The 18,213-nt window shown below is 41.2% G+C and overlaps 3 protein-coding genes and 1 non-coding gene across 5 annotated transcripts in view; 2 read left to right on the top strand and 2 right to left on the bottom strand.

The window, feature by feature from the left end:
• LOC115130948 (bromodomain-containing protein 8-like) overlaps positions 1-1,548 on the bottom strand; it is a 48,150-nt gene extending 46,602 nt beyond the window's left edge. The window contains exon 1 of one of the 2 annotated variants that reach the window (XM_065019837.1): positions 1,441-1,548. In XM_065019837.1, coding sequence (XP_064875909.1) covers positions 1,441-1,459 — 19 coding nt within the window. In that variant the 5' untranslated portion in view covers positions 1,460-1,548. Of the gene's footprint in view, positions 1-649; positions 669-1,440 lie in introns of those variants that run through there. The other variant, XM_065019838.1, reaches the window with a different exon arrangement.
• LOC115130959 (uncharacterized) overlaps positions 815-18,213 on the top strand; it is a 39,970-nt gene continuing 22,571 nt past the window's right edge. Inside the window, exon 1 of the mRNA XM_065019839.1 lies at positions 815-975. The gene's annotated coding sequence lies outside the window, so the exon portion shown is untranslated. The remainder of the gene's footprint in view (positions 976-18,213) is intronic.
• On the top strand, positions 1,573-1,645 carry trnaa-agc (transfer RNA alanine (anticodon AGC)). Its single transcript has one exon. It is a non-coding gene; the product is annotated as a tRNA-Ala (tRNA).
• LOC115130957 (microfibril-associated glycoprotein 4-like) lies at positions 4,416-8,260 on the bottom strand. Its single transcript, XM_029662560.2, has 4 exons — positions 8,136-8,260; positions 7,935-8,031; positions 7,645-7,809; positions 4,416-4,666 (listed from the first exon to the last, which is right to left on the bottom strand). Exons 1-4 carry the CDS (start codon positions 8,244-8,246, stop codon positions 4,416-4,418), a joined length of 624 nt encoding a protein of 207 aa, XP_029518420.1. The 5' UTR covers positions 8,247-8,260.

The following is an 18,213-nucleotide window of genomic DNA, read 5'->3' as shown; positions in this document are numbered from 1 at the left end:
TGTTCAGACTGAGCGTCCTGCTCTTAACAAAACTTCCCCTTACAGAAGACTCCTTCGTCCAATGACTCATTACCGAGAGTCATGATCAAGAGCTACGCCTAACCCTAAGTCCAGGTTGGACGTTTAGATGGAGTATTTGGCTGCCAGAGCCAATTCACCTCTAAATAGAACATGAAAGGTCCTTGGACTACAAGGAGTAACATTATCCTCCTTTAGTCTATTATTAGGCTAACTTAGATTTAACCAGGGATGCAAACTGCTGAGGGCCCAAAAAGGTTACTTTTTTTTGCATTGAAACATGGAGGTTGGAAATGGAGGTTTTAACTAATTAAACAACAAAGAATATGATCTACATGATCGGTCTCTGTGTGTAAAATAAAAAGTGGTTCATGTGAACCTAACTCAGAGCTAAAAATGTAAAGGAAGCAATCCAATATTATTTGTTGCCTAGACTTTACTGCAAATGACACTCAAGTCTTACGTTAGCTGTCCGACTTTTGGCCAGCACATTTTCACACCATAAACTAAATGACTTGATCAGATAAATTGGATAATGTTGCTCAACATTTGTATGGCTAGCTAATGGAGAATTCGATCCAGCTAGCAAGATACAACGCTAATAGTTGTTCCACCACACTTTCTCCCTCACCTCAAACTTTCCAAAATGCCAGTAGTTTTTCAGTTACAGCTCATGAAGTATGCTTCATCACCTTCTCGGTGGTCAAGTTTAACGATACCGCTTCGTTACAAGCTGCCGTAACTGGCAAGCTGCCTTGACAGAAGAGCGCGCGCGGATGCTGTCTCTTCTCTCTTCAGCCGCGTGCTGCGCTGCATTCTGTTGTTATGTGAACGATTGGCTGAGCCTTGGATACAGCCAGTATTGCTACAAACGCGCATCATTCGTGCATTTACAGCCAGTAGTGATCCAACCCCCCCCCCCAAAAAAACTTTTCTCATCGGATCTACACGAATTACGTAAGTCACCTATTTTGGATTCAAAACTGTGAATTTCGCCGAAATGTGACTAGTTTGCATCCCTGGATTTGACAGGTCGCTGCGCAGGGGTGATGGGGGAACCAACCGTAGCCTAGATTTGAGCTCTGACCTAACTAGTTAGCTAAACAGCAAGCTACAATCTTGTCAATGCAAAGAAAGCTACAATCTTGTTAATGCAAAGAAAGGTCCAATCTAGCTAAATAGAAAAGCATAACATCACCACTTAGCTAGCTAGGTAATCTAACCCAATATTTGTTCTTGTTGTTTACCATATTCGGCTAGGAATTTAGCTAGCTAGCTTGCCCGGCGCTAACAAAATCCAGGAAGGCTAACTAGACAAATATAACGTATAAAGCCAGCTAGCTACAAACATATTGTTGATTACATTTGAAATGTATGTGTACGTTGTAGCTGCATATGCAAACAATAACAAATAATACTCACTCCCGACTCCACTCGCCATTTTTTTCTTTTGTCGACAGGGCCTCGCCACTAAACTTCCGCCGGAATCATTTCAATGTAGTACAGGCGCTCACGATGGCATACCAAGAAATCACATACCCTCTCCTTAAAACAGGGGGATTAGCTCAAATGGTAGAGCGCTCGCTTAGCATGCGAGAGGTAGCGGGATCGATGCCCGCATCCTCCATTCTTTGAATTGCATGTGAAATGTGTGTTATGTTAGAAATGGATGTTGCTGCAGTTCTTTTTTGGTAACTTTTGCAGTGTTGAAAAAAGTACTCAATTGTCAAACTTGAGTAAAAGTAAAGATACCCTAATAGAAACTGACTCAAGTAAAAATACTACTTGAGTAAAAGTCTAAAAGTATTTGGTTTGAAATATACTTAACTATTAAAAGTACATGGAATTGCTAAAATGTACTTAAGTATCAAAAGTCAAAGTATACACTACTTTACACCACTGGACTTTTGTGACCTTTTTCGCCCATCATGTCCAAATCATCCTAAAGTACAGTATATACAATGTTTTTAGGTATGATGTAGTTTGTTGATTAAGACGACATGGAAGCATGTCAAATGTATGATAAAAAAACAGCCGTTGTGTCGGGTTATGAGTAAAGTAGGACATTTATCATAGGAGTAACGGGAGTATCCTACGGATGTGTCCTCTTCCGGGGCATGGTCACGTTAAGCCCTGCCTCACCGTGTGTATCTATAATGTGACTGCTGAAATGATATTTGGTTTATCCATACAGCTGCGATCTAGCTAGTTTTTTGTGTGCTAAATTTGATCTCTCATCAAAATGACGACAAGCGAAATACGGTGGCTGATAAGGAAAACACAACAACAATGTTATGGTGGCTCATTAGGAAGATGAAACGAATTTTAAAATTCATGACACTGAAACAAAAGGGGTAAACAGCAAGTACGCCTACACATGTTTTTATATTCCGATATGATATCGATATCAAATAAAAAAAAGTATGAAACTGATATCAATATGGACTTCCATATTGGTGGCCAACATTACTCATGAATCATGATCAGATCAGCTCACCTATAGGAATAATCACAGCAATGAGCTCCCGAGTGGCACAGTGGTCTAAGGCACTGCATTTCAGTGCAAGAGGCATCACTGCGGTCCTTGGTTTGAATCCAAGCTGTGTCATATCTGGCTGTGGTTGGGAGTCCCATAGGGCGGCGCACAATTGGCCCAGCAAATGAATTACTTAAAAATCATACAATGTGAATTTCTGGATTTTTGTTTTAGATTCCGTCTCTCACAGTTGAAGTGTACCTATGATAAAAATGACATACATCTACATGCATTGTAAGTAGGAAATACCTGCAAAATCAGCAGTGTATCAAATACTTGTTCTCCCCACTGTATAACGTGATTTGACGTAATTTTATCTGTGGCCAATGACATTGAGCCTTCTTGGAAGGGCACTTCTAATGTAAATCTATGGCAGGACCTAAAGGGCTTGAATTTTTTATGTCTACCTTTACTAAGGACGGGTGATGTAGTTTCTCCATGAGTGACAGAACACTAAGCCAATCAAGGTGCAATGCTCAGATTTTCTGCTGACTTGTCCCACCACCACAGAAAGCACGGAGCTAGGCTTAAACACCTGCATTTTGGAGCTGCCTTACTCAAGAAAACAAAAAAGAGACCATGTTTAAATAAATAAAAAAATGCTAAAAATGTGGGGCCATTGCCCTTATCCAACCCTAACCGTTTTTAAACTTCAATGGGGTGACTTCAGAGTTTAACGACCCAAGGATCCTGTTTAGACTTTTCTGTCACTTTTTTACCTATAGGTACTGTACATGGTTTCCTGCTGATCTTGCTCTGCTGAAGTGCAATAGCAGACTCTAGTGGTTAGATGCTATCATGGCATTCTGATATAATATGACTTGGTGCCATCAGTAGCAATTATTTGATTGGTTCTTATGACTCCAGTTAGTCACTCCTATGAATATGACAGCTTAAAGCAAGTGTTATAATGCATCATAAGTGTATCAAAAGGCATTTCAAATGCAGTTATGAAGCATGATGTGTGCTTCGTAGAAAGTATCAGCACATCTGTTCTCAACTAATCTTTATTAAAAAGTTAAATCAACTCAGTAAAAGTTCACAGTTTGGATTGTTTTATCTATATTAACAGATATCATTTTCAGGACTCATTCAATCTTATCATAGCAAAGTGACGTGAGCTCATGGCAGCCATAAAAGGAGAACAACACATTTATGCACTAAGGGATGGTTTCCCAGATTTAAGCCAAATCCTGGACAAACAATAATTATCAATGGAACATGGTCATTGAAAGTGCATTATAGTCCAGGACTAGGCTTAATACCAGGCCTACGAATGTTAAACGTAATGCCCTTTGCTACCACACACACATACACTGCATACCTTATATTGTAACATTGGCCTCATTCCAGGCTGATTACATTGCAGTCATTGCATTGCATCAACTACTGTTCAACTACTGTACTAGCATCAGGCACAGGGTCGCTACAGTATATGAAATTCATATCCAGGCGTTGTGAGATCTGGCAGGTGTCTAGAATGTAGTAGTCCTGGAGCGAGTCCAATGTTTGTGACAGTTGATAAACATAACAACATTAATTAAATCTGGTCAGATCAGAAACACTCATAGCATACATAACAGACAGTGTATATAACACTGAACAGCCCTGACATCACACATTTCACTCTAATCTGGTACAGGGGGCTCTGATTGTCTGATTAATAACATAATGTCAGAGTAGTGTTACCAAGCCCCTGCTATACACATTGGGAGACCCTGCTGGCTGCAGCTTCTCTACACTGGGGGCTGTTCCAGAAAGTTGGATCAATGATTTAGCCGGCTTACTGTTCAAAATGGTAATCAACCAGTAAATAAAGAGTTATATGTGGCTGTTTATCAAATGTAGCTACCCCACTGGTCTAAGGCACTGGTCTAATCTTCATAGAGACAGCTTTCAGAGAATAATGATAACCTTTCCAGTGATTCCAATTGACACTTGTAGCGTCATGTTTGGTGGTTCCCCATAGGTACTCTCCATTGATGTTAGCGTAGTGACAAGAACCATACCAACATGCCCCATAGTGAGTAGCTGCACAGTTGTCAGACCAAGTGTCCTGGTCTTTGTCGAAGGTGCTGAACATCAACCCGCTATGATAGGCCAGTGAGTCACCTTGGAAACAGAAAAAAATATCTATTTAGAGTGTTTGCATTTTCTAAAAACTCTACAATAGCGACCCAACTTACCATAGCTAAGCCATTTAATTACCTCACTATAGACCTACCTAAAACAGCCACTATTACTACTGCAATGTACTGTTACTACTACCACTTCTGGGCTGCTTACTACTACTACCACTACTATTACTACTACTACTACTACTACTACTTCTGGGCTGCTTACTACTACTACTACTACTATTACTACTACTACTACTACTTCTGGGCTGCTTACTACTACTACTACTACCACTACTACTACTACTACTACTACTACTATTACCACTACTACTACTACTACTTCTGGGCTGCTTACTACTACTACTACTAGTACTACTACTTCTGGGATGCTTACTACTACTACTACTACTACTACTACTACTACTACTACTTCTGGGATGCTTACTACTACTACTACTACTTCTGGGATGCTTACTACTACTACTACTACTACTACTACTACTTATGGGATGCTTACTACTACTACTACTACTACTACTTCTGGGATGCTTACTACTACTACTACTACTACTACTTCTGGGCTGCTTACTACTACTACTACTACTACTACTACCACTACTACTACTTATGGGCTGCTTACTACTACTACTACTACTACTACTTCTGGGATGCTTACTACTACTACTACTACTACTACTATTACTACTACTACTACTACTACTACTACTTCTGGGATGCTTACTACTACTACTACTACTACTACTACTACTACTACTACTTCTGGGCTGCTTACTACTACTACTACTATTACTACTACTACTACTTCTGGGATGCTTACTACCAGTACCACTACTACTACTACTACTACTACTACTACTTCTGGGATGCTTACTACCACTACCACTACTACTACTACTACTACTACTTCTGGGCTGCTTACTACTACTACTACTATTACTACTACTACTTCTGGGATGCTTACTACCACTACCACTACTACTACTACTACTACTACTACTACTACTGGGATGCTTACTACTACTACTACTACTATTACTACTACTACTACTACTACTACTTCTGGGATGCTTACTACTACTACTACTACTACTACTTCTGGGCTGCTTACTACTACTACTACTACTACTACCACTACTACTACTTATGGGCTGCTTACTACTACTACTACTACTTCTGGGATGCTTACTACTACTACTACTACTACTACTACTATTACTACTACTACTACTACTACTTCTGGGATGCTTACTACCACTACCACTACTACTACTACTACTACTACTACTACTTCTGGGCTGCTTACTACTACTACTACTATTACTACTACTACTACTTCTGGGATGCTTACTACCAGTACCACTACTACTACTACTACTACTACTACTACTACTACTTCTGGGATGCTTACTACCACTACCACTACTACTACTACTACTACTTCTGGGCTGCTTACTACTACTACTACTATTACTACTACTACTACTTCTGGGATGCTTACTACCACTACTACTACTACTACTACTACTACTACTTCTGGGATGCTTACTACTACTACTACTACTACTACTACTACTACTACTACTACTACTACTACTTCTGGGATGCTTACTACTACTACTACTACTACTACTACTACTACTACTACTTCTGGGCTGCTTACTACTACTACTACTACTATTACTACTACTACTACTACTACTACTTCTGGGCTGCTTACTACTACTACTACTACTACTACTACTTCTGGGCTGCTTACTACTACTACTACTACTACTACTACTACTTCTGGGCTGCTTACTACTACTACTACTACTACTACTACTACTACTACTACTACTACTACTTCTGGGCTGCTTACTACTACTACTACTACTATTACTACTACTACTACTACTACTACTTCTGGGATGCTTACTACTACTACTACTACTACTACTAGGCTACAGTTACAACATGCACCACTACTGCCGTCACTACAGTTATCCCACTACAGGCCCACCACTAGTTCCAACTCAGTCACTACTACTATTACATTCTCCTACATTTTCCAACACAGTCACTACTACTATTACATTCTCCTACATTTTCCAACACAGTCACTACTACTATTACATTCTCCTACATTTTCCAACACAGTCACTACTACTATTACATTCTCCTACATTTTCCAACACAGTCACTACTACTATTACATTCTCCTACATTTTCCAACACAGTCACTACTACTATTACATTCTCCTACATTTTCCAACACAGTCACTACTACTATTACATTCTCCTACATTTTCCAACACTGACCTCTAACAATTTAAACTTCCATACATTTCCAATTGCATACAAAATACTTATAGGAAATTTCACCACTTTTCAACCTCATATTCATAATTTCCAGCACCACCCCAACACCAACATACATGTATATAAAATAAAAACTTTTTAAAAGGGCGGATGCACACCAGATGATGTCCAAAGTGTTTCTGGATGATCATCTGGTTAACATCATGTGATTTTTAACCAACTCTGAGCAGGCAAAGGTTAGTGAAGTAACATTTACCTGCTCATAGTTGGTGGAAATCACATGATACACACCAGACGATGTTAAAAGTTTTTCCAATGACATAATCGAAAACAGCCTATTTTCCTCTATCCTTTTGACTACAACACATAGTAAAGTGCTGTTTTCACACTTTGATGTTGGGGTGGTGCTGGAGATGATGAATGTGAAGTTGACAAGTTGACAATTTAAGGATGAGTGACAACTGAAGTAAGCACACATATTTTTTTCAGGAAAATGACCCTTTAAAGTGCTTTGACCTTTATAGGACAAAAACACAGCATTTGTTCTCAGACAGCTGTGAAGCCAGAGCACATTGTGTGAATGACTTGTGTTCCTCTTTGAAAATGGTATCACCGACAAGGCAGAAACAACAAATGTTGTCTCTCACTCACCTGCTCCTCCGTTGGTGAATCCAGTGACATGTAGCTTGTATCCGTCTGCCTCAGAGTCCAAAAAGAAGGAAGAGTACATGGCAAACACACGGTTTCCTTCAAAGTCCTCCATGTCTACCCTCAGCTCATACTTCCTCCTCTTAGTGAGAAGGATGTTCTCCAGTCCTGAAGAGACAACGCTAGATCAGATTGCAGGTTACAGTATACAAAGTTACCATTTGTATACTCTACTTGTTTCATTTTATTTTGGGGGATTCTTTTCTTATTTTTTTGCTAAAGTAAATTCTCACCTAGCCAGTATTCTCCCTCTGGGTTTCCAAAACCAACTTTGTACTGGTTCCAGGGTCTGTAGAAGTTCAGAGATCCATCTATCCTCCTCTGGATTACCTGAGAGAGAGTGAGATAGACAGACAGACAGAGATGTTTAGCAACTATTCACATGGTCTGTAAGAAATGTTAATAAGAGCCCAACATAGTACTATGATACTCACAGTCCACTTGCCTCCATCCGAGTTCATGTCACTGTACACTTGAACAGGTGTCAAAAAGGGGTAGATGGGGTTGACGCCACTTGCTTGCGAGATGTTGTAGACTTCATTCATTAGTCTGCGTCCAGGTTGATATCACATCGAGGGGCAGAGTGGACTGCTACAACAGCCAGAAGTAACACTGCCAACATGTGAGCCTTAGAGAGAGAGGAGAAAGAGAGAGAGAGAGGGGGGGGAGGAGAAAGAGAGAGAGAGGGGGAGAGAGAGGAGAAAGAGAGAGAGAGGAGAAAAAGAGAGAGAGGAGAAATAGAGAAAGTGAGAGAGAGCGACACAGAGAGAAAGGTGATTTAAAGTTTCAAACAAAACCTCTACCTTTCAATTTAATTCACACATAACATCTTCAAGAAAATACAATTATTTGATTTGAGTCAGTCTCACCATCAATATAGTTCAAAGATTTTCAGCCTCAAGTTCAAACCTTAATACAGAAATATTGAATACGATAGAGGTTAGAAAAAACAGTTAGTTGAATTCTAGCGACTGAATTTTTAAATATGCAGTCCAACCTTAAAGTGTCCCTGTCCTACCCAGCTGACTGACAAGCATCAGAGTCCACTGTTTCTGTTCTAGCACTCTGAGCATTAGGAAGACTTTTATACAGCCATATATGGATATTCATTTACATATTAACATAAACGTGATGGAGAGGTGGAACCCAACACTAGAGGATTCAAACAGGTCACATGATGTTACACAGGTTGCACAAATCACAGTGTAACAGCAATCCAGTTCTAAATTGTATCTTTCTGTGAGGAAATGTTGTTGGTGACCGAAAGGTCAGAAGAAGAATACTTTTATGGTCGATTGTCATTTTCAGATCATGAACATTTATCTTTTATTGCCACCAGCAGGTCACTGACTACTGGCTTACAGATAGACGGTTGAATGTTGGTGGTAGCCTCGCAAAGCCACCTGATCCTGCAAGCTTACATTAAACCCTTTTACACAGCGTGAATCAGTCTGGTATTTATGAGGCTATGTTGGTTGTACCACTTCAATGCTTTTAGCCCAAACTGTTTTCAGGAGCTACTCGTTAATGCTCTTTCTGATTTTAATGCTGTGAAACCTATATATTTGATGTATTTATTTGTAGGGTAACAATGCACATGAATCATCATCAATATTACAATAATGCAACATTCATGTAAATGTGCAGGGGCTAGCCAAAAGATCATTTGCACCCGTAGTCCCTTGGCAGGTAAGGGCCTTTACACAGCCACCATACAAATGCTCACTAAAACAATACAAAATACATTACATCCAATAATATATCATTCTAACAACAACAACTTATTCGTAATAAAAAAACCACTATCTTCAACTGTGGCCTTACATATGAGGAACCACAGATAAATAGTGTACAGCTTTGAATAGATTTGAGCCATGTTTTCAATTTAAAAGTGCAATAAGCAGTGCAGCTTCTCATGTCCAAGGGAGTTACGTACGCCTCTTGCAGAGGGTATGCAACACCCTGCTACAACAACTCCCCGTGGAGTGAAAGAGGTATGGGACTGTAGGTGCGGGTAAGGATGACAAAGGCAGAGAATATACCGTTTACTGGGAATTTATTTATTCCTTCATACGGTAATATGGGGAAAAGGGGCTGGATGGAACCAAAGCAAAGAAAGTAAATGTCAAAGCCCCCTCTCCTACCTTACCTGACTACCCACTACTTACCTAACCTACCCTCTCCTACCTTACCTGACTACCCACTACTTACCTAACTTAGCACCGCCTGGTGCACTAACCAAAACACAGGGGGTGGTCCGCCCAGGTCTTACCTAGTGTGCATAGGCAGTAAATACTAAGGGTTATGTATGCCCATTGCATTCCAGTATATTGTAGCTCTAACAAAGGCCAATTGACCAAATTTACTGTCGAAAAGGGACAACGCAATCCCCTCTAGTTACTGTCCTTGTTATCCTGGAGGTTATTTCCTTGATCATCATATGCAGGCATAGGGGTGGAGACAATGCACGATCTTAAAGACAAGGCTTGCATCTACATATTGCTTAAACCTATCCAGAATTAATAAATTATGTTTGTGAATGGTGACAATGGTGGTAACTGTTTGGTTTGTTAACAAAAATCTTGTGTTTGTTTGTAGAGTGATTCAATTGAATAGTCGCTCTTGCTTGTGACGAGCATGTGAGGCAATATCTCAGATGTGAGAAGATCAGAGCATGCATATATAGTCTGGCGGCCTCCAGAGGAAGGTAATCTAAAATTGGATAATCCAAACTTGACCATGTTAACCACCTTCTTCACATGTTTCTTAAATGTCAAGTTGGAGTCCAAAATGACGTCGAGATACCTGAAGTTAAACAACTTTCAGATTTTCCCCATTAACAAGGACAGCTTGTTGGGAAGAATCAATGGATTTCTTAGAGAAGTACATACAAACAGTCTTGTCGATATTTAAATGCAGGCAAGAATCAGTTATCCATTTAAAAGCGTCTACCATAGCTTCAGTTAACTTGTCTATTTTTTGAGTGTACAAACTGGACTGTATCATCTGCATACATATGCATGTTAACTTGTGGGCAAGCAAGTTGGAGATAATTTATATAGATGGTAAACAGAAGGGGCCCTAATATTGACCCTTGTGGGACCCCAATGTTATTGTAAAGAGAGTCTGACTGAGTGTCCCCCAGACGAACCCTTTGACTTCTGTTTGTCAGATAGGAATACATCCAACTAATAACTTCAGTGGACACATTAAGGGAGGGTAGTTTGGATAGGAGGACCTTATGATTCACAGTATCAAATGCCTTTTTAAGATCCAACAAGACTGCACCGACTTCACCACCTATGTCCAGTTTTAGATGTAATGCACTCCAGAAAATAACATTTGGCTGTTTCGGTAGAATGGTTAGTTCTGAATCCAAATTGCATTTAATGTATGGAGTTTTCTTGATTCAGGTGATCAGTCAGATGATCAGCCACACATCTTTCAGCTACTTTTGATAGCACTGGAAGACTGCTTATTGGTCAGTTATTTTCCACCAGTGTTGGGTCACCGGATTTTATAATGGGTATCACTGCAGCAGACTTCCAAGCATTGGGGAAGAACCCATATTTGATGGACAGATTAACTAGATGTACAATAGGGGCAATCAGACAATATTTGTGTTTCTTCAGGAATACAGTGTCTAAACCAAATACATACAGTTGAAGTCGGAAGTTTACATACACTTAGGTTACTACTCCACAAATTTCTTGTTAACAAACTATAGTCTTGGCAAGTCGGTTTTGTGCATGACACAAGTAGTTTTTCCAAAAATGGTTTACAGACAGATTATTTCACTTATAATTCACTGTATCACAATTCCAGTGGGTCAGAAGTTTACATACACTAAATTGACTGTGCCTTTAAACAGCTTGGAAAATTCCAGAAAATAATGTCATGGCTTTAGAAGCTTCTTCTAATATCTTGGAAAATTATAGGAAATTATGTTATGGATTTAGAAGTTTCTGATAGGCTAATTTACATCATTTGAGTCAATTGGAGGTGTACCTTTGGATTTATTTCAAGGCCTACCTTCAAACTCAGTGCCTCTTTGCTATACATCATGGGAAAATCTAAGGAAATTAGCCAAGACCTCAGAAAAACATTGTAGACAAGTCTGGTTCATCCTTGGGAGCAATTTCCAAACGCCTGAAGGTAACACGTTCATCTGTACAAACAATAGTAAGCAAGTATAAACACCATGGGACCACACAGCCATCATACCGCTCAGGAAGGAGACACGTTCTATAGTCAAACAGGTCACATGACGTTACACAGGTTGCACATATCACAGTGTATTACACTTTACAATGAAGACCTGTGAAGTTATTTGGAATTTTACGAATTATTTTACTAATTATCTTTGAATGACAGGGTCCTGCTGAGTTTATATACACTACCGTTCAAAAGTTTGGGGTCACTTAGAAATAAAAATTGAACATAAAATTGATCAGAAATACAGTGTAGACATCGTTAATGTTGTAAAAGACTATTGTAGCTGGAAACGCCTGATTTTTTTAATGGAATATCTACATAGGTGTACAGAGGCCCTTTATCAGCAACCATCACTCCTGTGTTCCAATGGCACGTTGTGTTAGCTAATCCAAGTTTATAATTTTAAAAGGATAATTGATCATTAGAAAACCATTTTGCAATCATGTTAGCAGAGCTGAAAACTTTTGTTCTGATTAAAGAAGCAGTAAAACTGATCTTCTTTAGACTGGTTGAGTATCTGGAGCATTAGCATTTGTAGGTTCGATTACCGGCTGAAAATGTCCAGAAACAAAGAACTTTCTTCTGAAACTCATCAGTCTATTCTTGTTCTGAGAAATGAAGGCTATTCCATGCGAGAAATCCCAGTCAACCAATCCCTTCACAGAACAGCACAAACCGGCTCTAACCAAAATAGAAAGAGGAGTGACCGGCCCCGGTGCACAACTGAGCAAGATTACAAGTACATTAGAGTGTCTAGTTTGAGAAATAGACACCTCACAAGTCCTCAACTGGCAACTTCATTAAATTGTACCTGCAAAACACCAGCCTCAACGTCAACAGTGAAGAGACGACTCTGGATTCTGGCCTTCAGAGTTCCTCTGTCCAGTGTCTGTGTTCTTTTGCCCATCTTAATCTTTTCTTTGTATTGGCCAGAGATATGGCTTTTTCTTTGCAACTCTGCAAGGGTCAAAACCAGGAGGACTAGCAAAAAACAGAGAAGAGGATAAAGCAGGCGCATGTAGTAACACGCTGGTTGACTTGACAAAACAAGACAAACTGGCACAGACAGACAGAAAACACAGGTATATATACCCAGGGGATAATGGCAAAATATGGGTGATACCTGGAGGGGGTGGAGACAAGGACAGGTGAAACAGACCAGGGTGTGACAGTACCCCCCCCCCCCCCCCCCCCCAGGAGCGGCACCTGGCATCCTACCAGGGCGCATATCTGGTTGACCTGGGTGCCGGCGGTGGAAGTCGGCGATGAGGGCTGGGTCCAGGTAGTCTCTAGCGGGGACCCAGCACCTCTCCTCCGGGCCATAACCCTCCCAGTCAACCAAGTACTGGAAACCCCTGCCCCGCGGTCAAACATTCAGCAGCCGTCTCACCGTGTATGCCGGATGGCCTTCAATGACAGGTTGTGGCTGAAGGAGACCGGGAAGGGGCTTGCCGCGGAGTCTTATTCTGAGCACAAACGGTGCATGCGGCGACGAAGGCAGAGGCGTCAGGAACCATTGTGGGCCACCAGAAATGTTGTCAGAGGAAGGCCAGGGTTCGACGGAAACCCGGATGACAGGTAGGCTAGGAGGAATGAGCCCATTCCAGGACCCGGAACCGGACTGAATTAGGGACGAACACACGTTAAGCCAGCCCCCCTCCAGGGGAAGGCTGGGAATGTTGTGCCTTGCGGACCAGGGTCTCAATACCCAAGCTCACAGCAGCCGCAAGGCATGAGGTAGTCTCAGCGGGACTGTACAGGCGAGAAAGGGCATTAGGTTTAACATTATTGGACCCTGGGCGAAAGGAAATTGTGAAGTTGAACCTGGTGAATAACAGAGCCCACCGGGCCTGCCTGGAGATAAGGCGCTTGGCTGTGTGGAGATGTTACATATTCTTGTGGTCAGTCCAAACCAAAAACGGATGTTCTGCTCCCTCCAGCCAGTGTCTCCACTCCTCCAGTGTCATCTTGACCACCAGGAGTTCTCTGTTACCCACGTTGTAGTTTCTTTCTGCAGAGTTGAGACGATAGGACAGAAAGGCACAGGGATGGAGCTTTTGGTCCTGGACAGATCTCTTGGAAAGGTTAGCCTCCACTCCAACGTCAGAAGCATCGACCTCAACCACAAACTGATGGGACGGGTCCAGATGGAGGAGGGCTGTAGTGAACCAATGCTTCAGGTCCACAAAGGCTCTGTCAACTGCTGGGGACCATGTGAACGGTACCTTGGGAGAGGTACTTGCATTTCCCTGCTTTCAGAAATAACTGGAAATCCAGGAGGCGCTGAAGGACTTGTCGAACATGGAGGACGTGTTCTTGGCAGAACGGGAAAAAAACAGGATGTCGTCGAGGTAGACAAACACGAAACAATTTAACATGTGCCGGAGCACATCATTTACCAGGACCTGGAAGACCGCAGGGGTGTTGGTGAGTCCAAACGGTATGACCAGGGACTCATAATGTCCTCTCATCCCCTTTGCGAATCCAAACCATTCCGAAGCATTCCGAAGATCCAGTTTGGAGAAGATGGTAGCCCCCGGAGAGGTTCGAAAGCCATAGGAGAGGAGTGGTAGGGGGTAACGATTCTTGATTGTTATGTCGTTAAGGCCCGGTAGTCAATGCACGGACACAGGGTCTTGTCCTTCTTTTCCACAACAAAAAACCCTGTGCCGGTAGGGGATACAGAAGGATGGATGCCTCCAGCAGCCAGAGAGTCCTCAATATACTCCTCCACAGCCTTGGAATATAGCTGACCGCGAGGCGGTGTGATGCCTGGGAGAAGGTCAATGGCACAATCGTAGGGATGATGCGGGGGAAGAGAAGTAGCCTGTGCCTTGCTGAAGAACTCCAGGAGGTCGTGGTACTCTGCGGGGATGAAAGAGAAATCCGAGGCTTGACTTAAGACCTGAGGAGGCCGTCTCGGGGAAGGCTGCGTTGCTTTGAGGCAATGGGAATGGCAGAACGGACTCCAACCCAGGATTGAACTCATGGTCCAGTCAATAACGGGGTTGTGTTTTTGGAGCCAAGTAAATCCCAAAACAGGAACATGGGGGGACTCAATGAGGAGAAGCTGTATAGCCTCACTGTGATTTCCTGAAACCCGCAGATTAACAGGAACAGTGCTGTGGGTAACTCTACCAATGGAGCGGCCGTCCAGTGCTCTAGTATCCATGGGAACAGAGAGGAGTTGCGTGGGGATACCTAATTCAGAAACTGGGGTAGCGTCCATGAAATTCTCATCCGCCCCAGAGTCAATGAGCACCCGGAGAGACTTAAAGCGGGTACATCCTCAGTGTTCACAGTAAACTTTCTTTATTTTTACTATTTTCTACATTGTATAATAGAATGATAGTAAAGACATCAAAACTATGAAATAACACATATGGAATCATGTTGTAACCAAAAAAGTGTTAAACACTTCTTCAAATAGCCACCATTTGCCTTGATGACAAAACCATCAAGCGCTATGATGAAACTGACTCTCATGAGGACCGCCACAGGAATGGAAGACCCAGAGTTACCTCTGCTAAGGATAAGTTCATTAGAGTTACCAGTTCATAAGTTCATTAGAGTTACCAGCCTCAGAAATTGCAGCCGAAATAAATGATTCACAGAGTTCAATTAACACATCTCAACATCAACTGTTCAGAGGAGACTGTGTGAATCAGGCCTTCAAGATCGAATTGCTGCAAAGAAACCACTATTGAAGGACAACAATAAGAAGAGACTTGCTTGGGCCAAGAAACACGAGCAATGGACATTAGACCGTCAGAAATGTGTCCTTTGGTCTGGAGTCCAAATTGGAGATTTTTGGTTAAATGGATTAACTCCGCATGTATATTTCCCACCGTAATGCATGGAGGAGGAGTTGTTATGCTGTGGGGGTGCTTTGCTGGTGACACTGTCTGTGATTTATTTAGAATTCAAGGCACACTTAACCAGCATGGCTACCACAGCATTCTGCAGCGATACGCAATCCCATTTGGTTTGCGCTTAGTCCCACTATCATTTGTTTTTCTATAGGACAATGACCCAACACACATCCAGGCTGTGTAAGGGCTATTTTACCAAGAAGGAGAGTGATGGAGTGCTGGATCAGATGACCTGGCCTCCACAATCCCCCGACCTCAATCATATTGAGATGGTTTGGGATGAGTCGGACCTCAGAGTCAAGGAAAAGCAGCCAACAAGTGCTCAGCGTATGTGGGAACTCCTTCAAGACTGTTGGAATTGAATTCCAGGTGAAGCTGGTTGACAGAATGCCAAGAGTATGCAAAGCTGTCGTTAAGGCAAAGGGTGGCTATTTGAAGAACCTCAAATATAAAATATATTTGTTTAACACTTTTTTGCTTACTTCATGATTCCATATGTGTTATTTCATAGTTGTGTTGAATGAGTAGGTGTGTCCAAACTTTTGACTGGCACTGTAAATTTGGCACATTAGGATACAAAAACACAGTCATGGGAAGCACAAGTAAAACATCACAAATCGCCCAGAAAAACAGTTACATTCCTCCACAAATAAGTCCCCAATCAATACTCTAAACGTTGCGAACGGCAACAGAACATCTCATTTAAATGTGTTTTGAAATTTTGTTCCAACAATACGGTGCTTTAAAGCTAAAAGCAGATTTACCTAGCTCGGTGAAGACCCTAGGAACCTCAAGAGTTAACCAATTCTGTGAACTGGTTATGCAACTCAGATGTCTATGCTTCAACAGCAAAGTTAGATAAGACTGAAGTTTATAAAGTAGGGCATTTTTGATACAGGATGCAGTGATGAGTATCAAAACTGTCACCTGTAACAAAACGAAGGGCACTATGGTAGATGGCATTTAAAGGTTTAAGAGTTGTAGCAGCTGTATTGTATAAATAATATCACCATAATCAAGAACAGATAAAAAGGTTGACTGAATAATCTGCTTCCTACTGCTTAGAGAACGGCACAATCTGTTTCGATAGAAAAAGTCAACTTTAAATCTTAGCTTCTTAACGAGCTCATCTATTTGTTTGTTTAACGTCACATCCATATAAATCCAAATGCCTAAGTATTTATATGCGGGAACACGTTCAATTGGAGAACCATCTAATGAGTGAACATTATGTATTTTGTTTTGCCCGTATTAAGAACACATTTTACATAAGCAAGAGATTCCTGCATAGCAATAACATCTGACAGTAGTTTTGACACAGCCAGGTCAACAGTCAGGGCAATAGCATACATAATAGTATCATCCGCATAGAGATGAAGTTTACCATTTTTAACAGCTTGACCAATGGTGTTTATATAACTAGTGAAAAGAACAGCTTCCAAAATCGACCCCTGTGGCACACCTTTGTGCACTTCATGAAATTCCGACTTAACCCCATCAATCACGGTGGCCTGAGTTCTGTCACTAAGATAATCATGAAACCATGAACAGGTGTCAGAGCTCAGGCCTATCGAGGACAACTTATTCAATAAAATAGCCTGATAAACAGTATCAAAAGCTTTTGACAGGTCCACTAAATAAGCAGCATATTTCATTTGAGTTTCTAAAGTATTGACAAGATCATCAACAACTAAAGTGGTTGCTGTAATAGTGCTATGGCCAGGCCTAAACCCTGATTGGTTTACATTAAAAATACATTTCTCAGATAATAAAGAGAAAAGTTGTACATTTACCAAGGGTTCAATAATCTTAGCTAGACAAGGAAGCCTTGAAAACGGGGTCATAATTATTAAGATCACTACTATCCCCGTCCTGAATTCCATACTTTTGGAATATTTCCTGATAACAATATTAACTAAAAATGTGGGTTACTGAGCAAACAATGATGCGTCAATAATGGCATTTTTTTCCGTAATGAGGCAAGTGTCTGAATGTATTTGTTGTGGCAGAGAGGAGGAAGTAGAAGACTTTCTGATTTGTCTTACACAATGATTCCTTAGTGGCTTACAAGCTTGCCAGCCCGGGCCTAAGCCTGTTTTCCTGGCCTTGATCCAGGCCTCATCGCTTTTATGAATTATTTCTGATAATTCCGGAGCATTCAACCTACCTTTAATTAACCCTTAGTTTTTTTGAAGACAACTGAAAAAAGGCTGAATGCTAAATCAGCTGAAACACAATTAAGGTAACTAAAATAAAGATCATGTAAAAAATCCTGTTCACTGAAGGCTTAGATTTTTGTATTCTCACATCTTTAACACAAAACCACCTAAGGTCTAAGGGTATGTTTTCAAGTGTCTGTCCTATATCTAAGAGATATACAGTATGAAAACTCAACCCATATTTAACCCCTTTTTTTTGGCACTAA

The sequence above is a fragment of the Oncorhynchus nerka genome, linkage group LG6 (genome assembly GCF_034236695.1).
Source record: "Oncorhynchus nerka isolate Pitt River linkage group LG6, Oner_Uvic_2.0, whole genome shotgun sequence".
NCBI classification, from domain to species: Eukaryota; Metazoa; Chordata; class Actinopteri; order Salmoniformes; family Salmonidae; genus Oncorhynchus; species Oncorhynchus nerka.
This window is presented reverse-complemented; position numbering and strand designations above follow the sequence as displayed.

Coding starts and splice junctions, on each gene's coding strand:
- LOC115130957 (XM_029662560.2), bottom strand. CDS start 8,246: ATGAATGAAGTCTACAACATCTCGCAAGCAAGTGGCGTCAACCCCATC. Junction 7,810..7,934: donor AGAGGGAGAATACTGGCTAG/GTGAGAATTTAC, acceptor TTGTCTCTTCAG/GACTGGAGAACATCCTTCTC. Junction 4,667..7,644: donor ATTCACCAACGGAGGAGCAG/GTGAGTGAGAGA, acceptor TCTGTTTCCAAG/GTGACTCACTGGCCTATCAT.